This window comes from Pseudophryne corroboree, chromosome 4 (assembly GCF_028390025.1).
Source record: "Pseudophryne corroboree isolate aPseCor3 chromosome 4, aPseCor3.hap2, whole genome shotgun sequence".
Taxonomy (NCBI): domain Eukaryota; kingdom Metazoa; phylum Chordata; class Amphibia; order Anura; family Myobatrachidae; genus Pseudophryne; species Pseudophryne corroboree.
Genome location: NC_086447.1, coordinates 909,697,857 through 909,724,392, shown reverse-complemented (window position 1 = coordinate 909,724,392; position 26,536 = coordinate 909,697,857). Strand labels below are relative to the sequence as shown.

Sequence of the window (26,536 nt, the reverse complement as noted above, 5' to 3'; positions counted from 1 at the left end):
GCTTGTGGTCAAGCCTGGAGACATCACTTCACATAAATATCCTGGAGCTGAGGGCCATTTACAATGCCCTAAGCCAAGCAAGACCTCTGCTTCAAGGTCAGCCGGTGCTGATCCAGTCGGACAACATCACGGCAGTCGCCCACGTGAACAGACAGGGCGGCACAAGAAGCAGGAGGGCAATGGCAGAAGCTGCAAGGATTCTTCGCTGGGCGGAAAATCATGTGATAGCACTGTCAGCAGTGTTCATTCCGGGAGTGGACAACTGGGAAGCAGACTTCCTCAGCAGGCACGACCTCCACCCGGGAGAGTGGGGACTTCACCCAGAAGTCTTCCACATGATTGTAAACCGTTGGAAAGAACCAAAGGTGGACATGATGGCGTCCCGCCTCAACAAAAAATTGGACAGGTATTGCGCCAGGTCAAGGGACCCTCAGGCAATAGCTGTGGACGCTCTGGTAACACCATGGGTGTACCAGTCAGTGTATGTGTTCCCTCCTCTGCCTCTCATACCCAAGGTACTGAGGATTATAAGACGGAGAGGAGTAAGAACTATACTCGTGGCTCCGGATTGGCCAAGAAGGACTTGGTACCCGGAACTTCAAGAGATGCTCACAGAGGACCTGTGGCCTCTACCTCTAAGAAGGGACCTGCTCCAGCAAGGACCCTGTCTGTTCCAAGACTTACCGCGGCTGCGTTTGACGGCATGGCGGTTGAACGCCGGATCCTGAAGGAAAAAGGCATTCCGGAAGAAGTCATTCCTACCCTGATCAAAGCCAGGAAGGATGTGACCGCAAAGAATTATCACCGCATTTGTCAGAAATATGTTGCGTGGTGCGAGGCCAGGAAGGCCCCAACGGAGGAATTTCAACTGGGTCGATTCCTGCATTTCCTGCAAACAGGAGTGTCTATGGGCCTAAAATTAGGATCCATTAAGGTTCAGATTTCGGCCCTGTCGATTTTCTTCCAGAAAGAACTGGCTTCAGTTCCTGAAGTTCAGACGTTTGTCAAGGGGGTGCTGCATATACAGCCTCCTTTTGTGCCTCCAGTGGCACCTTGGGATCTCAATGTAGTTTTGGGGTTCCTAAAATCACATTGGTTTGAACCACTTAAATCTGTGGATTTGAAATATCTCACGTGGAAAGTGGTCATGTGTTGGCCCTGGCTTCGGCCAGGCGCGTGTCAGAATTGGCGGCTTTATCCTGTAAAAGCCCTTATCTGATTTTCCTTTCGGACAGGGCGGAATTGAGGACTCGTCCTCCCTTTCTCCCTAAGGTGGTGTCAGCGTTTCACCTGAACCAGCCTATTGTGGTGCCTGCGGCTACTAGGAACTTGGAGGACTCCAAGTTGCTGGACGTAGTCAGGGCCCTGAAAATATATGTTTCCAGGACGGCTGGAGTCAGAAAATCTGACTCGCTGTTTATCCTGTATGCACCCAACAAGCTGGGTGCTCCTGCTTCTAAGCAGACTATTGCTCGTTGGATTTGTAGTACAATTCAGCTTGCACATTCTGTGGCAGGCCTGCCACAGCCAAAATCTGTAAAAGCCCATTCCACAAGGAAGGTGGGCTCATCTTGGGCGGCTGCCCGAGGGGTCTCGGCCTTACAACTTTGCCGAGCAGCTACTTGGTCAGGGGCAAACACGTTTGCTAGATTCTACAGGTTTGATACCCTGGCTGAGGAGGACCTGGAGTTCTCTCATTCGGTGCTGCAGAGTCATCCGCACTCTCCCGCCCGTTTGGGAGCTTTGGTATAATCCCCATGGTCCTTACGGAGTTCCCAGCATCCACTAGGACGTCAGAGAAAATAAGAATTTACTTACCGATAATTCTATTTCTCGTAGTCCGTAGTGGATGCTGGGCGCCCATCCCAAGTGCGGATTGTCTGCAATATTTGTACATAGTTATTGTTAACTAAATCGGGTTATTGTTGTTGTGAGCCATCTTTCCAGAGGCTCCTCTGTTATCATGCTGTTAACTGGGTTCAGATCACAAGTTGTACGGTGTGATTGGTGTGGCTGGTATGAGTCTTACCCGGGATTCAAAATCCTTCCTTATTGTGTACGCTCGTCCGGGCACAGTATCCTAACTGAGGCTTGGAGGAGGGTCATAGGGGGAGGAGCCAGTGCACACCAGGTAGTCCTAAAGCTTTACTTTTGTGCCCAGTCTCCTGCGGAGCCGCTAATCCCCATGGTCCTTACGGAGTTCCCAGCATCCACTACGGACTACGAGAAATAGAATTATCGGTAAGTAAATTCTTATTATTAACCTTTTCTTATGTAGCGCAGCTTATTCCGTTGCACTTTACAATTGCAAGCAACAATGATGTTACAAAACTGGGTAATAACAAACAGTCATAGAGGTAGGAGGGCCCTGCTCTCAAGCTTACATCTAATATAACTTGCATTTCTCTGACGTCCTAGTGGATGCTGGGGACTCCGTAAGGACCATGGGGAATAGCGGCTCCGCAGGAGACTGGGCACATCTAAGAAAGATTTAGGACTACCTGGTGTGCACTGGCTCCTCCCCCTATGACCCTCCTCCAGACCTCAGTTAGAATCCTGTGCCCGGCTCGAGCTGGATGCACACTAGGGGCTCTCCTGAGCTCCTAGAAAGAAAGTATATTTTAGGTTTTTTATTTTACAGTGAGACCTGCTGGCAACAGGCTCACTGCACCGAGGGACTAAGGGGAGAAGAAGCGAAACTACCTAACTGGTGGTAGCTTGGGCTTCTTAGGCTACTGGACACCATTAGCTCCAGAGGGATCGACCGCATGGAACCGTCCATTGATGTTCGGTCCCGGAGCCGCGCCGCCGGCCCCCTTACAGAGCCAGAAGCAAGAAGAGTCCGGAAAATCGGCGGCTGAAGACATCAGTCTTCTCCAAGGTAGCGCACAGCACTGCAGCTGTGCGCCATTGCTCCTCATACACACTTCACACTGCGGTCACTGAGGGTGCAGGGCGCTAGGGGGGGGCACCCTGAGCAGCAATATATACACCTTTGCTGGCAAAAATATCACAATATATAGCCCCAGAGGCTATATATGTGATAATTACCCCTGCCAGAATACAGAAAATAGCGGGAGAAAAGTCTGCCGAAAAGGGGGCGGAGCTATCTCCTTCAGCACACTGGCGCCATTTCTCCCTCACAGCTCCGCTGGAAGGAAGCTCCCTGGCTCTCCCCTGCAGACTACGCTACAGAAAGGGTAAAAAAGAGAGGGGGGGGCACAAATTTAGGCGCAATATAAGTATACAGCAGCTATAAGGGGATATAATTTAGTTAATCCCTGTATTATATAGCGCTCTGGTGTGTGCTGGCATACTCTCCCTCTGTCTCCCCAAAGGGCTTTGTGGGGTCCTGTCTTCTATCAGAGCATTCCCTGTGTGTGTGCGGTGTGTCGGTACGGCTGTGTCGACATGTTTGATGAGGAGGCTGATGTGGAGGAGGAGCAGGTGCCTATAAATGTGTTGTCACCCCCTGCGGGGCAGACACCTGAGTGGATGGACTTGTGGAAGGAATTACGCGAAAGAGTCGACTCCTTACATAAAAAATTTGACGACATGCCAAATGTGGGACAGCCGGCTTCTCAGCTCGTGCCTGCCCAGGCGTCTCAAAGGTCATCCGGGGCTTTGAAGCGCCCGCTACCTCAGATGGCAGACACAGATGTCGACACGGATACTGATACCAGTGTCGACGACGATGACGCAAATGTAATGTCCACTAGGGCCACTCGTTAAATGATTGAGGCAATGAAAATGTTTTACACATTTCTGATGTAACCCCAGGTACCACAAAAAAGGGTATGTTTGGGGAGAAAAAACTTCCAGTAGTTTTTCTCCCTTCTGAAGAATTAAATGATGTGTGTGAGGTAGCATGGGCTTCCCCCGATAGAAAATTGGTGATTTCAAAAAGATTACTAATGGCGTACCCTTTCCCGCCAAAGGATAGGTCACGTTGGGAAACACCACCTAGGGTGGATAAAGCGCTCACACGTTTGTCAAAAAAGGTGGCACTACCGTCTCCGGATACGGCCGCCCTAAAGGAGCCTGCTGATAGAAAGCAGGAGGCTCTCCTGAAAGCTATATATACACACACTGGTGTTATACTGAGACCAGCTATTGCTTCAGCCTGGATGTGCAGTGCTGCAGCGGCGTGGTCGGAATCCCTGTCAGAAAACATTGACACCCTAGACAGGGACACTATATTGCTTAACATAGAGCATATTAAAGACGCAGTCTTTTACATAAGAGATGCACAGAGGGATATTTGCCGGCTGGCATCTCAAATCAGTGCGCTGTCCATTTCTGCCAGAAGAGGGTTATGGACCCGGCAGTGGACAGGAGATGCAGATTCTAAAAGGCACATGGAAGTTTTGCCTTACAAGGGTGAGGAGTTGTTTGGGGATGGTCTTTCGGACCTAGTGTCCACAGCAACGGCTGGGAAGTCAGCTTTCTTACCACATGTCCCCTCACAACCAAAGAAAGCACCGTATTATCAGGTGCAGTCCTTTCGTCCCCAAAAGAACAGGCGAGGTAGAGGCGCGTCCTTTCTGCCCAGAGGCAGAGGTAGGGGGAAAAAGCTGCAGCATTCAGCCAGTTCCCAGGAACACAAGTCCTCCCCCGCTTCATCAGCTAAGTCCACCGCATGACGCTGGGGCTCAACAGGCGGTGCCAGGTACAGTGGGGGCCCGTCTCAAACATTTCAGCAATCAGTGGGCTCGCTCACAAGTGGACCCCTGGATCCTTCAAGTGGTATCTCAGGGGTACAAGCTGGAATTCGAGACATTACCCCCCCGCCGTTTCCTCAAATCTGCCTTACCAACGACTCCCTCAGACAGGGAGGCTGTATTAGAGGCAATTCACAAGCTGTACTCCCAGCAGGTGATAGTTAAAGTGCCCCTACTTCAACAGGGACGGGGTTACTATTCCACAATGTTTGTGGTACCGAAACCGGACGGTTCGGTGAGACCCATTTTATATTTAAAATCCTTGAACACATATCTAAAAAAATTCAGGTTCAAGATGGAATCGCTCAGGGCGGTTATTGCAAGCCTGGAAGAGGGGGATTACATGGTATCTCTGGACATCAAGGATGCTTACCTACATGTCCCCATTTACCATCCTCACCAGGAGTACCTCAGATTTGTGCTACAGGATTGTCATTACCAATTCCAGACGTTGCCATTCGGCCTGTCCACGGCACGGAGGGTATTTACCAAGGTAATGGCCGAAATGATGATACTCCTTCGAAAAAAGGGAGTTTTAATTATCCCATACTTGGACGATCTCCTGATAAAAGCGAGATCCAGAGAGCAGTTGTTAGTGGGCGTAGCACTATCTCAGGAGGTGCTACACCAGCATGGTTGGATTCTGAATATTCCAAAGTCACAGCTGGTTCCTGCGACACGCCTACTGTTCCTGGGACTGATTCTGGACACAGTCCAGAAAAAAGTGTTTCTCCCAGAGGAAAAAGCCAAGGAGCTGTCATCTCTGGTCAGAGGCCTCCTAAAACCGAAACAGGTGTCGGTGCATCACTGCACACGAGTCCTGGGAAAGATGGTAGCTTCCTACGAGGCGATCCCATTCGGCAGGTTCCATGCCAGAATTTTTCAGTGGGACCTCTTGGACCAATGGTCCGGATCGCATCTTCAAATGCATCGGCTGATAACCCTGTCTCCACGGACCAGGGTGTCTCTCTTGTGGTGGCTGCAGAGTGCTCATCTCGTGGAGGGCCGCAGATTCGGCATACAGGACTGGGTCCTGGTGACCACGGATGCCAGCCTTCGAGGCTGGGGGGCAGTCACACAGGGAAGAAACTTCCAAGGACTATGGTCGAGTCAGGAGACTTCCCTACACATAAATATTCTGGAACTAAGGGCCATTTACAATGCCCTAAGTCAGGCAAAATCCCTGCTTCAAAACCAACCGGTTCTGATCCAGTCAGACAACATCACGGCGGTCGCCCATGTAAACCGACGGCGGCACAAGAAGCAGGGCGGCGATGGCAGAAGCCACAAGGATTCTCCGATGGGCGGAAAATCACGTGTTAGCACTGTCAGCAGTGTTCATTCCGGGAGTGGACAACTGGGAAGCGGACTTCCTCAGCAGACACGACCTCCACCCGGGAGAGTGGGGACTTCATCCAGAAGTTTTCCAACAGATAGTAAACCATTGGGAAAAACCACAGGTGGACATGATGGCGTCCCGCCTAAACAAAAAACTAGAAAAATATTGCGCCAGGTCAAGGGACCCTCAGGCGATAGCGGTGGACGCTCTAGTGACACCGTGGGTGTTCCGGTCGGTTTATGTGTTCCCTCCTCTTCCTCTCATACCCAAGGTACTGAGGATAATAAGGAAAAGAGGAGTAAGAACGATACTCGTGGTTCCGGATGGGCCAAGAAGAGCTTGGTACCCAGAACTTCAAGAAATGACTGGACGCCCGCCCAGCGCTGTTCCTCCTTGTTTTTTGCTTAACGGTTTGCAGATCACCATATGACTGCTTGTTGAGTTCGGGCTAGCCGGTTGTTTGTTAGGTTCTGTTCCAGGTTGGGTTTGTGTTATCCTGGGTTACAGGGCGTCATTAACCTCCTCTACCTTACGGTTTGTATATTACAGCTCTCCTCGGGCACAGTTTTACGTAGACTGGCTTGGAGGGGAGATAGTAGGGGAGGAGCTAGCCACAGTGTGAGAATTTTAAAGTGCCAGCTCCCAATTACTGCCTACTATTTCCCCATTGTAACTACGCTCCAGTGGCCCCTGTGGAATCGGAGAAAGGGATTTATCGGTAAGTACCAAAATCCTGATATCAGAGGACCCATGGCCTCTACCGCTCAGACAGGATCTGCTACAGCAGGGGCCCTGTCTGTTCCAAGACTTACCGTGGCTGCGTTTGACGGCATGGCGGTTGAATTCCGGATCCTAAAGGAAAAGGGCATTCCGGAAGAAGTCATTCCTACGCTGATAAAAGCCAGGAAAGAAATAACCGCTAAACATTATCACCGCATATGGCGAAAATATGTTGCTTGGTGTGAGGCCAAAAAGGCCCCAACAGAGGAATTTCAACTGGGTCTATTTCTACACTTCCTACAGACAGGAGTGACTATGGGCCTGAAATTAGGCTCCATTAAGGTACAGATCTCGGCTCTGTCGATTTTCTTCCAGAAAGAACTAGCGTCGCTACCTGAAGTTCAGACATTTGTAAAAGGAGTGCTGCATATTCAGCCCCCTTTTGTGCCTCCAGTGGCACCTTGGGATCTCAACGTGGTGTTGAGTTTCCTAAAATCACATTGGTTTGAACCACTAAAAACCGTGGATCTAAAATATCTCACGTGGAAAGTGGTCATGTTATTGGCCTTGGCTTCGGCCAGGCGTGTATCAGAATTGGCGGCTTTGTCATGTAAAAGCCCTTATTTGATTTTCCATATGGATAGGGCAGAATTGAGGACTCGCCCTCAGTTTCTCCCTAAGGTGGTGTCAGCTTTTCACTTGAACCAACCTATTGTAGTGCCTGCGGCTACTAGGGACTTGGAGGATTCCAAGTTACTGGACGTAGTCAGGGCCCTGAAAATTTATGTTTCCAGGACGGCTGGAGTCAGGAAAACTGACTCGCTGTTTATCCTGTATGCACCCAACAAGATGGGTGCTCCTGCTTCTAAGCAGACTATTGCTCGCTGGATTTGTAGCACAATTCAGCTGGCGCATTCCGCGGCTGGACTGCCGCATCCTAAATCTGTAAGGGCCCATTCCACAAGGAAGGTGGGCTCATCTTGGGCGGCTGCCCGAGGGGTCTCGGCTTTGCAACTTTGCAGAGCTGCTTCTTGGTCAGGGGCAAACACGTTTGCAAAATTCTACAAATTTGATACCCTGGCTGAGGAGGACCTGGAGTTCTCTCATTCGGTGCTGCAGAGTCATCCGCACTCTCCCGCCCGTTTGGGAGCTTTGGTATAATCCCCATGGTCCTTATGGAGTCCCCAGCATCCACTAGGACGTCAGAGAAAATAAGATTTTACTCACCGGTAAATCTATTTCTCGTAGTCCGTAGTGGATGCTGGGCACCCGTCCCAAGTGCGGTTTGTCTGCATTACTTGTGTATAGTTATTGTTAACTAAAAGGGTTATTGTTGAGCCATCTGTGGAGAGGCTCTGTTATATTCATACTGTTGACTGGGTATAATATCACGAGTTATACGGTGTGATTGGTGTGGCTGGTATGAGTCTTACCCGGGATTCAAAATCCTTCCCTAATGTGTCAGCTCTTCCGGGCACAGTATCCTAACTGAGGTCTGGAGGAGGGTCATAGGGGGAGGAGCCAGTGCACACCAGGTAGTCCTAAATCTTTCTTAGATGTACCCTGTCTCCTGCGGAGCCGCTATTCCCCATGGTCCTTACGGAGTCCCCAGCATCCACTACGGACTACGAGAAATAGATTTACCGGTGAGTAAAATCTTATTTTAATTATAAAAAAAATTACTTATTAGTATTGGCATAATGCATTGGTCACCCGAAAGATAGTTTATTACGGCCAATCCAGACTTCATTACATGCGGCCCCGGTCTCTGCATATGTAAATATTGCTTTATTCTGCTTTATTCTCCAATTTCCATCATGGTTTTCATATTTCACTTGTATAAGCCAGTTGTCCATTAATAATGTAAAGTATACCAATAAAAGTTATTATGTTTTCTCTATCGTCCTAAGTGGATGCTGGGGTTCCTGAAAGGACCATGGGGAATAGCGGCTCCGCAGGAGACAGGGCACAAAAAAGTAAAGCTTTTACCAGATCAGGTGGTGTGCACTGGCTCCTCCCCCCATGACCCTCCTCCAGACTCCAGTTAGATTTTGTGCCCGAACGAGAAGGGTGCAATCTAGGTGGCTCTCCTAAAGAGCTGCTTAGAGAAAGTTTAGCTTAGGTTTTTTACTTTACAGTGAGTCCTGCTGGCAACAGGATCACTGCAACGAGGGACTTAGGGGAGAAGTAGTGAACTCACCTGCGTGCAGAGTGGATTTGCTGCTTGGCTACTGGACACTAGCTCCAGAGGGACGATCACAGGTACAGCCTGGATGGTCACCGGAGCCGCGCCGCCGGCCCCCTTGCAGACGCTGAAGAGAGAAGAGGTCCAAAATCGGCGGCTGAAGACTCCTGAGTCTTCATAAAGGTAGCGCACAGCACTGCAGCTGTGCGCCATTTTCCTCTCAGCACACTTCACACAACAGTCACTGAGGGTGCAGAGCGCTGGGGGGGGCGCTCTGAGAGGCAAATAAAAACCTTATTAGAGGCAAAAAATACCTCACATATAGCCCACAGAGGCTATATGGAGATATTTAACCCCTGCCTAACTTCAAAAATAGCGGGAGACGAGGCCGCCGAAAAAGGGGCGGGGCCTATCTCCTCAGCACACAGCGCCATTTTCTCTCACAGAAAAGCTGGAGAGAAGGCTCCCAGGCTCTCCCCTGCACTGCACTACAGAAACAGGGTTAAAACAGAGAGGGGGGGCACTGATTTTGGCGATATTGTATATATATAAAAGATGCTATAAGGGAGAAACACTTATATAAGGTTGTCCCTATATAATTATAGCGTTTTTGGTGTGTGCTGGCAGACTCTCCCTCTGTCTCCCCAAAGGGCTAGTGGGTCCTGTCCTCTGTCAGATGTGTGCTGTGTGTCGGTACGTGTGTGTCGACATGTATGAGGACGATGTTGGTGAGGAGGCGGAGAAATTGCCTGTAATGGTGATGTCACTCTCTAGGGAGTCGACACCGGAATGGATGGCTTATTTAGAGAATTACGTGAGAATGTCAACACGCTGCAAGGTCGGTTGACGACATGAGACGGCCGACAATCTATTAGGACCGGTCCAGGCGTCTCAGAAACACCGTCAGGGGTTTTAAAAACGCCCATTTACCTCAGTCGGTCGACACAGACACAGACACGGACACTGAATACAGTGTCGACGGTGAATAAACAAACGTATTTCTCATTAGGGCCACACGTTAAGGGCAATGAAGGAGGTGTTACGTGTTTCTGATACTACAAGTACCACAAGAAAGGGTATTATGTGGGAGTGAAAAAACTACCTGTAGTTTTTCCTGAATCAGATAAAATAAAATGAAGTGTGTGATGATGCGTAGGGTTACCCCGATAGCAAATATTGGCGTTATACCCTTTCCCGCCAGAAATTAGGGTACGTTGGGAAACACCCCTTAGGGTGATAAGGCGCTCACACGCTTATCAAGTGGCGTTACCGTCTCCAGATACGGCCGCCCTCAAGGAGCCAGCTGATAGGAAGCTGGAAAAATATCCTAAAAAGTATATACACACATACGGTGGTTATACTGCGACCAGCGATCGCCATCAGCCTGGAGATGCAGTGCTGGGTTGGCTTGGTCGGATTCCCTGACTGAAAATATTTTATTCATGTAGAGCATTTAATAGGATGCATTCTATATATATGTATGTGAGATGCACAGAGGGATATTTGCTCTCTGGCATCAAGATAAGTGCGTTGTCCATATCTCCCAGAAGATGTCAGGGACACGACAGTGGTCAGGTGATACAGATCCCATACGGCAGATGGAAGTATTGCTGTATAAAGGGAAGGAGTTATTTGGGGGTCGGTCCATCGGACCTGGGGACCACAGCAACAGCTGGGAAATCCAAACTTTTTTACCCCAAGTTACATCTCAGCTAAAAAAGACACCGTCTTTTCAGCCTCAATCTTTCCTTTCCCATGAGGGCATGCAGGCAAAAGGCCAGTCATATCTGCCCAGACATAGAGGTAAGGGAAGTAGACTGCAGCAGGCAGCCCTTTCCCAGGAAAAGAAGCCCTCCACCGCGTCTGCCAAGTCCTCAGCATGACGCTGGGGCCGTGCAAGCGGACTCAAGGTGGGGGGGTAGTCTCAAGAGTCTCAGGGCGCAGTGGGATCACTCGCAAGTTGACCCCTAGATCGTACGAGTATTATCCCAGGGGTAAAGATTGGAGAGTCGAGACATCTTCTCCTCGCAGCTTCCTGAAGTCTGCTTTACCAACGGCTCCCTCCGACAGGGAGGCAGCATTGGAAACAATTCACAAGCTGTATATCCAGCAGGTGATAATCAAAGTACCCCTCCTACGACAAGGAAAAGGGTATTATTTTTCCACACTATATTGTGGTACTGAAGCCAGACGGCTTGGTGACACATAGTCTAAATCTAAAATGTTTTGAACACTTACATAAAAGGTTCAAATCGAGATAAAGTCACTCAGAGCAGTGATAGCGAACCGGAAAAAAGGGGACTATATGGTGTCCCTGGACATCAAGGATTACCTCCATGTCCAAAATTTGTCCTTCTCATCAAGGGTACCTCTGGTTCGTGGTACAGAACTGTCAATATCAGTTTCAGACGATGCCGTTTGAATTATCCACGGCACCCCGGGCCTTTTTACCAAGGTAATGGCCGAAAAGATGTTTCTTCAAAGAAAAAAGGCATCTAAATTATCCCTTACTTGCACGACCTAAAAAGGGCAAGTTCCAGAGAACAGTTGGAGGTCGGAAGAGCACTATCTAAAGTAGTTCTTCGACGGCACGACTGGATTCTAAATATTCCAAGAATCGCAGCTGTTTTCCGACGATACGTCTGCTGTTCCTAGGGATGATTCTGGACACGGTTCAGAAAAAGGTTTTTCTTCCCGAGGAAAAAGCCAAGGAGTTATCCGACCTGTCAGGAACCTCCTAAAACCAGGAAAGGTGTCTGTACATCAATGCACAAGAGTCCTGGGAAAAATGGTGGCTTTTTACGAAGCAATTCCATTCGGCAGATTCCATGCAAGAATTTTCCAAAGGGATCTGTTGGACAAATGGTCAGGGTCGCATCCTCAGATGCACCTGCGAATAACCCTGTCGCCAAGGACAAGGGTATATCTTCTGTGGTGGTTGCAAAAGGCTCATCTATTGGAGGGCCGCAGATTCGGCATACAGGATTTGATCCTGGTGACCGCGGACGCCAGCCTGAGAGGTTGGGGAGCAGTCACACAAGGAAGAAACTTCCAGGGGGTATGGACGAACCTGGAAAAGTCTATTCACATAAACATTCTGGTACTAAGAGCAATCTAAAATGCTCTAAGCCAGGCGGAACCACTCCTGCAAGGAAAACCGGTGTTGATTCAGTCGGACAACATCACGGCGGTCGCCCATGTAAACAGACAGGGCGGCACAAGAAGCAGGAGTGCAATGGCAGAAGCTGCCAAGATTCTTCGCTGGGCGGAGAATCACGTAATAGCACTGTCAGCAGTGTTCTTCCCGGGCGTGGACAACTGGGAAGCAGACTTCCTCAGCAGACACGATATACACCCGGGAGAGGGGGGTCTTCATCCAGAAGTCTTCCACATGCTAATAAACTGTTGGGAAAGACCAATGGTAGACATGATGGCGTCTCGCCTCAACAAGAAACTGGACAAGTATTGCGCCAGGTCAAGAGATCCACAGGCAATAGCTGTGGACGCACTGGTAACACCTTGGGTGTACAAATCAGTATATGTGTTTCCTCCTCTGCCTCTCATACCAAAGGTATTGAAGATTATACGGTGAGGAGGAGTAAGAAATACTAGTGGCTCCGGATTGGCCAAGAAGGACTTGGTACCCGGAACTTCAAGAGTTGGTCACGGACGACCCGTGCCCTCTACTTCTGAGAAGGGACCTGCTACAACAGGGTCCCTGTCTCTTTCAAGACTTACCGCGGCTGCGTTTGACGGCATGGCGGTTGAACGCCAGATCCTAAAAGGGAAAGGCATTCCAGAAGAAGTCATTCCTACCTTGATTAAGGCAAGGAAGGAAGTCACCGCGAAACATTATCACCGCATTTGGCGAAAATATGTCGCGTGGTGCGAGGATCGGAGTGTTCCGACGGAGGAATTTCAACTGGGTCGTTTCCTACATTTCCTACAATCAGGATTGTCTAGGGGTCTCAAATTGAGATCTATTAAGGTTCAAATTTCGGCCCTGTCAATATTCTTCCAAAAAGAATTGGCCTCAGTTCCTGAGGTACAGACTTTTGTTAAAGGAGTACTGCATATACAGCCTCCTGTGGTGCCTCCGGTGGCACCGTGGGATCTAAATGTAGTTTTAGATTTCCTCAAATCCCATTGGTTTGAACCATTGAAAAAGGTGGATTTTAAATATCTCACATGGAAAGTGACTATGTTACTGGCCCTGGCTTCCGCCAGGAGAGTATCTGAATTGGCAGCTTTATCTTATAAAAGCCCTTATCTAATCTTCCATTCGGATAGGGCAGAACTGAGGACTCGTCCGCATTTTCTCCCTAAGGTGGTATCAGCGTTTCACCTGAACCAACCTATTGTGGTGCCTGCGGCCACTGGCGACTTGGAGGACTCCAAGTTGTTGGACGTTGTCAGAGCCTTAAAAATATACATTTCAAGGACGGCTGAAGTCAGAAAATCTGACTCGCTGTTGATACTATATGCACCCAACAAGTTGGGTGCCCCTGCTTCTAAGCAGACGATTGCTCGTTGGATTTGTAACACAATTCAACTTGCTCATTCTGTGGCAGGCCTGCCACAGCCTAAATCTGTTAAGGCCCATTCCACAAGGAAGGTGGGCTCATCTTGGGCGGCTGCCCGAGGGGTCTCGGCATTACAATTCTGCCGAGCAGCTACGTGGTCGGGGGAAAACACGTTTGTAAAATTCTACAAATTTGATACCCTGGCAAAAGAGGACTTGGAATTCTCTCATTCGGTGCTGCAGAGTCATCCGCACTCTCCCGCCCGTTTGGGAGCTTTGGTATAATCCCCATGGTCCTTTCAGGAACCCCAGCATCCACTTAGGACGATAGAGAAAATAAGAATTTACTTACCGATAATTCTATTTCTCGGAGTCCGTAGTGGATGCTGGGCGCCCATCCCAAGTGCGGATTATCTGCAATACTGTACATAGTTATTGTTAACAAATTCGGGTTATATTGTTAAGGAGCCATCTTTAAGAGGCTCTTTCTGTTATCATACTGTTAACTGGGTTTAGATCACAAGTTGTACGGTGTGATTGGTGTGGCTGGTATGAGTCTTACCCGGGATTCAAATTGCCTCCCTTATTGTGTACGCTCGTCCGGGCACAGTACCTAACTGGAGTCTGGAGGAGGGTCATGGGGGGAGGAGCCAGTGCACACCACCTGATCTGGTAAAAGCTTTACTTTTTTGTGCCCTGTCTCCTGCGGAGCCGCTATTCCCCATGGTCCTTTCAGGAACCCCAGCATCCACTACGGACTCCGAGAAATAGAATTATCGGTAAGTAAATTCTTATTTTTCTTACGTTGTTATTCAGCCAATGCACCTTCTAGAAGTAACCGTTTTCTTTTTGTATGGAAGTGTTATATTGTTTAATGCAACCTGGTGCGTGACTGCTCACGTGCATTTTTGTATGATGCATAGGGCCAGATGTGGCCCCTCCAACTTTTAATTTGCGGCTCCCAGCTTCCTCCTCCTTATCCCTTTTTTTCTGTTGTGGTCCGGTCTGCATGTGCAGTGGAAATGTTGGAACATCACTGATCTGCGCGGAATGAAGGAGGGAATTTTATTAGTGGAAAATATTTTTAGAGACCTGCTTCCTTTTTCCTTAATTAAAATAAAAAAAAGAATAAAACTAAAAGTAGCTTGCTTATCTTGAATACCTCAGTGCTCTGTACAGTGTTATGTATTGTAGTATTACCGACAAGCGATGTAGATAAGGATAATGCAGCATACATAAAGCAGATGAGGTAAATACAGCAAATAGTTGACAACGTGAGGGTTCTGTCCGCCGTTTGCAATACACGCGCTCTCAGTGGCGCATTTGCTCACAGTATTTTTCCAGCCAACCGGTGACCGCGTCTAGGGTAGAGATGTCAATCTGCGATGCAGCCATTTTACCACTTGGGGGAGGGGCGGGACTTCATGTTCAAGTATAAATTTACCGGTCACCTAAACAAGATGGAGTCAGCCCGTGTTTGGGCAGGACTGATAAATAGTCTATAAGATCTTGCTCTGAGGAGAGACTTTAACATCTATATATTTTGTAAATGCATTTGTGCCTGTGTGTAACGCAGCTCGTGTTTTCAGTATAGCGGCCCCTTAAAGCACCTGTAGAGATATATAGGGGGACACCTGGAAGCAGCCAGCCGGATATAGAGTTAGATGCATAATACCTGCCTGGCTCACGTCCTATCTGACTAACATGGATGAAATAACCCCTAACACTGACTGATCGTCTTCTGTTTCTGCTCTCACAGGTTGCGGTGGTGAAGATGAAAAATACCGGCAAAGTGTTTGCCATGAAAATACTGAATAAATGGGAGATGCTGAAAAGAGCGGAGGTGAGAGGGGAGCGGGGGCTCTGAGGACGCAATGGAAGATATAAAGGGACAGTATATCACTGTAAAGGGAGCACACGGATTGAGAAACCTGTCTCGTATTAATACAGCTGCTTTCCAGGTTATGCTGTACGCTGCTAGTGATAGATCTAGCCGCAAACGCCGCGATACTGCATCCGATATTGGTCTGTTGTCCCCATGTCGCAGCAAAGTCCAGTAATTATCTAATTGGTTATTAGGTGTAAATGCAATCAGAATGTGCGCGGTCATCTTCCAGTCCATGGCCAGCGATGGCACAGGTGATCCGGCTGCTTGGACCATTCGCCAGCAAAATATATATATATATATATCACACACACTAGTTACCAGCCCGTCAAAATGACGGAACAGCATAGCAGTAATGCCAGCGTCTGTGCGCACCCGATGGAGCAACACTCTTAATTGTTCCTACAGACGCCATCTAGAGGCCGCTGATGCATGCAACACTTGAATTCCCCCGTAGAGGTGAGGAGCAGCGTTAGCCTTTTATTATATAGGATATAGATGAGCTTATGAGTCCGATGCGCAGTGACTGTACTTGTGTGATGCCGCTGAAGCCGGACTTACTACCTTATGTTAATGTCCAATGTTCAGCCTGAGACGGGCTCCCGCTCGCCGTACGCACGCCTCAGAATCATTGTCACATGACGGTCTGCTGCCGTCTTATTCGCTGATCCTTTAGTTCATTACCCCGATTATGACAATCCTAATGTGCTGGTATGTAAAGGAGAAAGACAAGACGAGCGGAACCGCACAGAAGACGAGATTTCGTTTTGCAGCGTGAGATTATTGAAGCTAGATAACGCTGTGCTTGGAGATCATATTTAGGGCCATCATTCGCTGCATGGAGGGGAACTGATTTGACGAATACACTTTTGCCCTAAAAACTTTCAAGTTTCTGCTTCCATCTCCACGCATAGACATGTGGCGCAATTTCCTGACAGCGTGGAGTTGGCGTGCATCGTAAAGTACAGTGACTGGCCTAACCAGAAACACCGGTGCAAACTAACGGCAATTATTCTGTGTAAATCCAGCGTGTTTTGTAAACCGAGCCCATATAATCCCCCTCTGGACATTCTTCACCTGACAGGACTTTACTCTGTAACACGACTGGTCCTATTTAAAGGACCTAAACTACAAACCGGCTTATAGAACATAACGAACGCTAACGTTCCAGACTAAATAAATCTATACAAGTTGTAATATTATACCAGAACTGAAGATCTTGGAGACTCTCTGTGATTGGTGTACAATATTTCTCCCATGCAGACTTCCCGTCAGCATTCTCATTAAAGGACACATCATCCGCTCAACAGAAAACTGCTTCACACGCCTCTGCATGGAATATTAAATACCGTGTAACCACCTTAATATGTCTGAGTGTTCTGCCGTGTTCTTTTACATATCAGGCGTCCTGTAGGTTAGGTTTCGTACGTCTTTAATTTCCGAATTGCAGCTGGATTCCATCAACCATCACAATGTAATAATTATTAAGGGAGAGGGTCGTCTTTAGAGAATAACATATTACTGTTGATTAAAGTGTGTGTGGGCGCTCTGCGGGCGTACAGTCCTCTGTACCCGTGCACCCCCTCCTCTATGGTATTTTGGGCACCTGATTGTAACCTACGCTGGTATTTTTCCGCACGGCTGCAAATCACAAACTTTCCAATTTCATGTCTTCAAAAGTTAAACAGAATGATCTGCAAATTGGCCACGCTAGGTGCTGAGTATCCTTACAAGGCACATTTTAAATGCAGAAAAAGGGCAGTAAGTCAGTAGGCCAATTCGTATCTGGAAGTAAAGCAGAAGCAAGTAACTGCTTCTGGGCATTACCTTTCTGCACTGCAGGGGGGCAGATGTAACCTGTGCAGAGAGAGTTAAGGTGGGTGCACACTGATATATATATATCTGCCGATCAATTGGTCAGCAGATATATCTATGGATGGGTCGGGGGACTGACGTCATGAACTGGGTGGGCGTGTACACATGCCCGCCCAGTTCAGCTGTCAGTCACCGCCGGCTGCCGCAGCATGTTTACAGGCGGTCGGCCAACCGCCCGTACACACACAGCGTTGCGCCAATATATCGGTAGATATATTGGCCGTCAGCTGTGCTGCGGGGCCGACGCGATATGTCTGTGAACAACGGAGTTCACAGACATATCGCCTGTACACACTGGCCGACGGACCCGCGATATATATCGGCCAGTGTGTACCCACCTTTAGAGTTGGGTGAGGTGTGTCCAAACTGAAGTCTAACTTGCAGGGTAAAAATAAAGCTGTCCGGCATGTGTGGGCTTCATGCAAAAGCAGCCAGTATTTACCCTGCACAGAAAACATATACACGTGTTTGCTCCCCTTGCATTGCAACATGGTTTGTTCCAGATCCAAAGTTACTTGCTGCTTTTTTTTCTTTTTTTTTTTTGCTTTACTTCCAAATCGGAATCAAAAACTTGGTGCCATCACATGGCTTTGTTTGTAAGCTCTGCTGTATGGTGGTCAGCCACAAGGTGCGATTGCAAAAAAAATGTTTGTTGTGCACAGAGGGCGGAGAGGTGACTTAAAATATTTGGCAGTGAATAGTTAGGGACAGGGCCTAATTCCGCTATTAATCTCAGTGTAAAATAAAACTGCAGTATTCCTGCAAAAGCAGATGGTATATTCCCTGAATGTGGAAAAATGCATCACCTTGCACCACAAAATGGTTTATCCATTTCATTTTTGCACCCTTTGAACTTGTGCTGTCACCAGGCACATAGTGGGATCAGCTATTTTGTGGATTGAACCGATAATAATGATCATTTATTAACACTTTTCTGCAGTAGAACCCTAAAGCATGCTACTGGAGATTGCAAATTAGACCGTCATCTTGGGCGCGCTGCAGTGGGTGTATACAAAATATGAAACACAAAGTACATTAAATTTATACCCACAGAATCCCGCGTGGGCTGTTCCTCCTACCCATGAAAGTACCATGGGAGGCAGCCATCTTGGGGGCACAATATATTATTGATGCAACCTAGAAATCCGTGATGTCACAGTGCTGAAATAAGTAATATTTTGTGTACCGTAATACCTGGGTGTGCGCGTTGCATCAGATCGCAGGGACTGCACGCTAAATGAAATTTATCCCAGAATATCTACTTCCATTAAAGCTCGGTACGTGTTGGGAGCTCTTTCAATACTAATTGCTGTATAACCAATTAATAACTTATTTTGAAGTCCGTTAGGTAAATATATAATCCTAGAGATCTCTTCCGTTGCTATAAGCCCCATCTTATGGCAGTGATGGCGCAGTGGGACTTCGTAGAAGGAGTGGAGGGTGGTAGATCAGTGATGGCTAACCTTGACACTCCAGCTGTTGTTGAACTACATATCCCAGCATTCCCTGCTACGGTTTTGTTATTTGGCCGTGCTAAAACTGATGCAGGGCATGCTGGGATGTGTAGTTCAACAACAGCTGGAGTGTCAAGGTTAGCCATCACTGTGCTAGAGGGTCTCTTTGCCCGCAGCAGAAAGTCACTTTTGTCCTTCAGCTGTCTGGGGTGTGGATGCTGTAGGTCAGATTCTACAGCGTAACACAATACGGGAAGACAGACTTTCCATAACCCCCCTTCCAGGGGTAGCGGCAACTGCAAAAATATTGGTCCAATTGCTTTGTAACAGATCGGCGGTTGCAGAAATCTAGATCTGGCTCCTGGGAAGAAGGCTCAGAACGCCTTACATAGGAAAAAAACCTCTCATGTCTATTTATAATTCTTGGAAGGAAGACCGATTAGACATATATTAGCTGAATAAAGACATTTTTCTCTCTCTCTTTTAATATCTGTAACCCTCTGATCGCCAGAGATAAAAGCGAAGGTATGTTTGAGCCGCTGCCCAGAGGACCCTTTTCCTGTACGTTTCTGCATTCTTTGGTCCCGTGTGGTTTTTGTGACCACAGTCTGAGGTCGCACAGTGCAAATATTTTCCAGTTAGCAGAAAAACGCCGAGATTCAGATATTTAGTGGTGATCTAGCGATAGCCGCTGCATGGAAATGATACAACTACTGGGGACGCGTACGGTAGATTACGGGACGTGGGGTCACATTCTTAACACTTCATATTTTTCTTCTTTGTGGTAGAGCTTTTGCACCCTTATTTATTTCTTATTATTTATCAACAGTTTCTTATATAGCGCAGCATATTCCGTTGCGCTTTACAATTAGAATGACAGTAATAGAACAAAACTGGGTAAAAACAGACAGACACAGAGGTAGGAGTGCCCTGCTCGCAAGCTTACAACCGTATGTGAATGAGGGACACGTGTTGCCATTAGTAAATCATTTTAGATTTGTTTTTTTTTTAAATCAGATTTGTATTTTTAATAACAAAAAGCTAGCACAGTTTTGGCACCACTGACCAGTGTATGTGCAAAGTATGGGAGGGGGCTGTACTGGACATCCTAATTCTAAATATTATAAGAGGTACTACCATGCGAAGACATGCAGTGCCACAGAGAGAAAAGAGAAAATGCAGACACACACTCTAAACACTAAGAACACTGGCAGTCAGAACAATTATAATAAACTTTGATATTTAACATGAAGTCAAATTGAGTTTTTGGTATCATTTTTGGCCAGAAAATATGGGCCCACCTACCACAGTCAGGTGACCTCATCAGGTGGGTCGCTAACATTCCTAAGGTTCAACTTTTGCATCCCGCATATGTCAGGCCTGTGAATGTTAATTTTTTGTAGACCTGAGGGAAGATTTTCTATTTGCCTTTTCCATATAAATGTTATTAAACCCAAACACCCCACATACGTCGCTTACAGCTAAATAAGCCAATGGAAATGAGAGATGTGTAATCTGATTGGACAGCGGCAGCTTGGCTTAATACAGCCGGGACACTGACCATGAATGAAGCACGAGAGGGGTCAATATGCAAATAGCCTGTTGTCCTCATTATCTCATATCATCAGTAGCCGCAAAGATAAGACCCCCTCCCAAGAAGTGTCTCTGATGATGGGTCCCAAGTCTCAATAGATCACATCTCCGGGAAAATGGCCATAATGCTTGTCCGTTCCACGTTCCACCTCTCCAGATGTTGCGGTCTATAAGTCTAAGACATGCTGTGGAAATGTGTATATCATTAGATCACGACCTTCTCCAAGAGTTAAAAACCTAGTAAATGCTAAAGTAAGGAAGTGATGGCTCAACAGCTTCTAGTCCCAAGGCTGGCATGGAATGCTAGGACTTGTAGTTCCACAACTACAAAAAGAGCTACCAGCTGCCTAAGCCTGATACAGGATAATCTCCTGAAGGCCTAAGGAAGGAACAATTCCAAGAAAACCCTTTCTCCTCTGCTTCACTTGACTATTTCCTTGGAAATAAAATATTTGATAAACAAACTGCACCATGGCAGCCGATGGAATGAAAAAAAAAAAAGTCAGTTTCCAGAGGTATTAAAATAGTCGTGTTCCCGAAATGAGACTCTCCTGTCGATTGTGGCCTTTCATGGTTCTCCATCTGCTTCTCCTGTACTGTTTGCTGAGTAACCGGGAAAACATGTTCCCCTGTTGGAAATAATGGCTGTATAAGGACACAAAATCTATTAGCATACAGTTTGTGCAATTGAATTGTGAACAGTTACATGAGAAGTTGTTTAGCGCTTACGGGGGGGGTTTCCACATTTACCAAATCTAAACTCTTTATGTACGTCCCTCTCCAGGCAATACTCAGTACTGTAACTTAGCTGCTCCCACTGAGGATTCTGCAACTGCAGACTGTGTAAATCATCATTTGCTGCATGACCATTAATCAGGCGTGACTTCACCTTGTTATCTGGAGTTTTTCATGTGTAATGCCACTTATGTGGTGCTTTTCTACATGGAAATTCCTGGGAAAGCGATCTGTAAATATACAGATCACTGCCTGGCTAAGATTTGTTTTAACATATGTGCACAGTGCTGTGACGTGCTGCCCCATTCACCCGGCTTCCAGTTGGTGAAAGCAGATCCAGTGGAGGCAGCCATTTTGTGTGCTGAGGCAGTGGACTGGCGCCTCTGAATGCACACTGGTCTAGCGCCGACAGTGAGGTAATGAGGCAGGAGGTGATGAGATGTTCTGTTACTGGCCCCTAGCTAATTAATAGGTGAATCTCAGGAGTCACAGTATGGCAGCCTTTCCTGCGTGCTGCACTTTAATGTATGGCGGAATAGCTTTTATAATGCATTCACTAATCAGTCATCACTACTGTTGTTAGGTTCTGGTTATAAAAATCACATTTGGATCTTTCCTGGGTGTTAATAGTTGTTGTGTTTAATAATTCTGGGGGCAATTCAATTCTCCGCAGTGTTCCAGTGGAATGGTCGCGAAGGCGCTGTGCAGCGATGTATCGATGCTTCTTTTACCTCACATCTACCTCATATTTTACCTCACATCTACCTCACATTTTACCTCACCTCACACATTTTACAGCGTGCGCTGTAAAATGTGCGACTGTTGCGTAAATTAATAAAGGGGATATGCACTCATTCGGCTCATGGCAGAGATTATGCACGGTAATGAGGAGAAAACATGGGGGTCTATTCATGAAGCTGTAAAAGAGGGGAGAAGTTGCCCATAGCAACCGTTGATTCATGAATAGATCCGATCGCCACTCACTGGTCCTTACTCAGTGTCAGCCTTAAATGCAGTTTGAGACTGTAATTTTATTTACTGGGTATGTGTCTTCTTTCGCATTTTGTGTTGGTGTTTTTTTTTTTTTGTCTGGCTGATACCAGGGCTGAATTGGGCGCAAACTCACAAAAAGTGTGCGTTCATTGCGACTGCCGTAAGGGCGTGATATGGGTGTGTCAGTTTTCTATGGTATAATCATGCATTCCACAGATATTTTTAATTTGCCATGAAAACCAGGAATCGCAAACCCTGAAATACCAAAAAATAAACGGAAATTGGTGATCAAGTGACACTGACCCCCTTTATTAGGTAATGTGATGGATTTGAGGCTGCTTTGGTGTCTTGCTTGAGAAAGTAAACTAAGTTGTCTTGAAAGCTTGCAATTCAATTCTGTTCACTTAGACCCAGGGGTCAGCGACCCCCGTCATACGCGCCAAATGTGGCACACGGAACAGTATCAAGTTTCACACGTCTTCTGATTTAAGAGCAATTTAATTTAATTGCAGATAACAAACAGTACTATTAAGCCTGATCCGAGTGATTTAGCCAGCTGAAACTACCTAACTTCGGTGTATTGGTATAGCCGGCTGCCACGGACCCTTTGATTCTAGCTCACTCACCGTTCCCTCCCCACTTCATAGTTATGTCCTTTGAAATATATGATGTCCTATATAATAAAAGGCTGACACTGCTCCTCCCCAATATGGGGTGAATTCAAGTGTTTTGCACACCGGCGGCCACTAGATGGCGGCGGACGGAGCAATTCAAGTGTTGGATGTGCTCGGAGGAGCACACCCACCGGTGCTGATATTAATGTTACGTTCCGTCATTTTGATGGGCTGGTTTTCTAGAAGTAATAATATGCGTTGGGTTTGTTTGTTAATCCAGTTAATAGAATCATATATATGTATAACTGGCATACTGAGCTTGGATAGATTTTAGCCGCCACACTGATATAGCCCAAGGTTCCCGGCCCCTGACGGACATGTATGGCTGGCGGTTTATCTCTATCCAGTATATCTCTGTGTCTAACATGATACAATACTCCAAGCAATGGGCCCTCGTTTATATGCAGTTTGTGTTTATTAAAGTCCGTGCCAGCATTGAAACGGAGCGTTTATCTGCAGCCTCGTTTAGACCGTACCATGGGAAATCACAGGGCACGTTTCTCAGCCTCAGTCTTCTTTCCTCAGCGTAAAGTCCCCGCAGAAATTGCTGACCTACATATGTTAGAATTTAGGAAGCTGGGTGAGATTGCTGGAAAATGTCATCTTCCCCTTCAGTCTCCGATATACACAGTTCCCACGGAAGGGGAAGTATGTTCTCGGTGCGTTCCTGTTTATCACTTACATATTTACTGTAAGACTGTGGGAGCGATAGAGAGAAATCTCCTGTACTGTGCTGAACTGAATATCGTTTTACTGACGTGTCGACCTCTTCCCTGTGGGAATTTACTGAGGCCTTATATGCAGTAACTCGGCTACATAGGCCAAAATCAAAAACATTGCGACACCCGTGGACTACTTACTGTGACAAGGTTCTTCCTAGCCATTCGTGGCAGTGGTGGCGACGAGGGTAATTAATGGGTAACCATGGAGTTGGGTTTCTTATTTACAGTTTTGATTGGTTGGCCTTTGGGTTGGTTTTTTTTTGTGGTTTTTGGGTACACGACTCTTCTTGGTGGTAATGAGCTGAAGCTTGTGATGGGCAAGATGTTCAGGAGTTTTCTTCTTCACTCAGTCCTCCTCTATATGTTGCCCTCTTATGAGGTTGTGACACGGGATGAAATCAAGATCACCATCTTTTTTTCATCAAATAATACAAAAATATCCCAAATTCCCTACAAACTTACATAAAGGGCAATCTGCCGGCTATTCTAAGAACAGGTTGATTGCATGACATCCGTGTTTGTTTATATTCTATAGTCATTTTTAAACCCCCCCACCCCTCTACATTTCACAATTTCTGGACATAACACGTTTATCTTGGCGACGTATCCAACGTGACTTTCTTCTGAAACCTCTTCTCCACTCACCGATTCAGGACGACCGTGCCAAGGAAAACTTTAGCAGAGAGGTTAAAAGTTCCTGCAGCAATTCCAATGGTTCTGTATTTTTCCTGCTATGCTGTAGCTGATTATACAAGTTATTTGGCAGCCGGTTACATTCTCTAAGAATGTCGGACATGTTTTTGGTGACGCTTGTGGCCAGCAGCAGGGCTGGCTTCTATTCACAAGTATGTGTTGAACTAGCTCAGGCTCCAGGCTCTTTGTGCTTTTCGTGATGTCTTTCAGGCATCAAGCTCTGTGCCCTTCATTGTGTGTCTCAGACACCAGGCTCTCTATGCTCTTCATTATGTATCTCAGATACCGGACTCTCTATGCTCTTCATTATGTCTCTGATACTAGGCTCTCTGTGCTCTTCATTATGTCTCTCAGGCACCAGGCTCTCTCTGCTCTTTATTATGTCTCTCAGGCACCAGGCTCTCTGTGCTCCTCCTTATGTCTCCCAGATACCGGGCTGTCTGTGCTCTTCATTATGTCTCTCCGACACCAGGCTCTTTATGCTCTTCATTATGTCTCTCAGATACCAGGCCCTCTGTGCTCCTCATTATGTCTCTCAGATATGGACTCTCTATGCTCTTCATTATGTCTCAGATACTGGGCTCTCTGTGCTCCTCATTACATCTCTCAGATACTGGGCTCTCTGTGCTCCTCATTATGTCTCTCAGATACCAGGCTCTCTCTGCTCCTCATTATGTCTCTCAGATACCAGGCTCTCTCTGCTCCTCATTACGTCTCTCAGATACTGGGCTCTCTGTGCTCCTCATCATGTCTCTCAGATACCAGGCTCTCTCTGCTCCTCATTATGTCTCTCAGATACTGGGCTCTCTCTGCTCCTCATTATGTCTCTCAGATACCAGGCTCTCTCTGCTCCTCATTATGTCTCTCATATACTAAGCTCTCTGTGCTCTTCATTAGGTCTCTCAGGCATCATGCTCTGTGCTCTCCATTATGTCTCTCATGTATCATGTTCTCTATGCACCCCATTATGTCTCTAAGTATCAGGCTCTCTGTGCTCTTCATTATGTCTCTCAGGATCCGGACTCTCTGTGCTCTTTGTTATGTCTTTCAGGTACCAAGCTCCCTGTGCCCTTTGGTATGTCTCTAAGGTATTGGACTGTTTGTGCTCTTCGTTATATCAAGCATAAAGCTTTCTGTGCTCTTCATTATGTCTCTCAGCTACCAAGCTCTCTGTGCTCCCATTATGTCACTCAGATATGGACTCTCTGTGCTCTTCATTATGTCTGTGATACCAGGCTCTCTGTTCTCTTCATTATGTCTCTCCGGTATCAGGCTCTTTGTGCTCTTTATTATGTCTCTCAGGTTCCGGACTCTCTCTGCTCTTTGTTATGTCTCTCAGGTACCAAGCTGTCTGTGCTCTTCGGTATGTCTCTAAGGTATTGGACTGTTTGTGCTCTTCATTATATCAAGCTCTCTGTGCTCCTCATTATGTCTCTCAGCTATTGCACTCTCTGTGCTGTTCGTTATTTCTCTCAGGTATTGCACTCTCTGTGTTCTTAGTTATGTCTCTCAAGTATCAAAAGCACTGCGCTCTTTGTTATGTTTCTGATACTGAGCTCTGTGCTATTTATTATGTCTCTGAAGTACTGGGCTCCCTGTGCTCTTCACTATGTTTCCCACATACCAGAGTTTCTGTGCTCTTCGTTGTGTCTCTCAGGTACCAGGCTCTCTGTGCTCTTCATTATGGCTCTGTGCTCTTCTTTATGGCTCTCTGTGCTCGTCATTATGTCTCTCCGGTACTGGGCTCTCTGTGCTCTTCATTATGTCTCTCCGGTACTGGGCTCTCTGTGCTCATCATTATGTCTCTCCGGTACTGGGCTCTCTGTGCTCTTCATTATGTGTATCCGGTACTGGGCTCTCTGTGCTCATCATTATGTCTCTCTGATACTGGGCTCTCTGTGCTCGTCATTATGTCTCTCCGGTACTGGGCTCTCTGTGGTCTTCATTATGTCTCTCCGGTACTGGGCTCTCTGTGCTCTTCATTATGTCTCTCCGGTACTGGGCTCTCTGTGCTCATCATTATGTCTCTCCGGTACTGGGCTCTCTGTGCTCATCATTATGTCTCTCCGATACTGGGCTCTCTGTGCTCTTCATTATGTCTCTCCGGTACTGGGCTCTCTGTGCTCTTCATTATGTTGCTTCGGTACTGGGCTCTCTGTGCTGTTTGTAATAATCTTAGAAATCCCACTAGTGTAGCCTGGAACAGATCTCCCCAGAAACATAATGGATAAGGCTTGGGGCATCCTTTATCTATAAATGTACTCAACATTTTACAGGGCTATACTAATTAATAGCCAAACAAATAAATAGATTGGCCAAAGGTTAGTTTAGCTCTGTGAACAGTCGGATCAATAGAACGTACACTCACTGGCCACCCTGTAGCCTATCGTATCAATAAATTATTCACAGACCTGCTAACCAATAT

At 47.0% G+C, this 26,536-nt stretch overlaps 1 protein-coding gene across 5 annotated transcripts in view; it reads left to right on the top strand.

Annotated features, from left to right (window-relative positions):
* Positions 1–26,536, top strand: part of CDC42BPA (CDC42 binding protein kinase alpha) — a 289,458-nt gene that overhangs the window by 102,374 nt on the left and 160,548 nt on the right. For all 5 annotated transcript variants that reach the window (XM_063918950.1, XM_063918951.1, XM_063918949.1 and 2 more), the window contains exon 3: positions 15,247–15,330. In XM_063918950.1, coding sequence (XP_063775020.1) covers positions 15,247–15,330 — 84 coding nt within the window. The remainder of the gene's footprint in view (positions 1–15,246; positions 15,331–26,536) is intronic.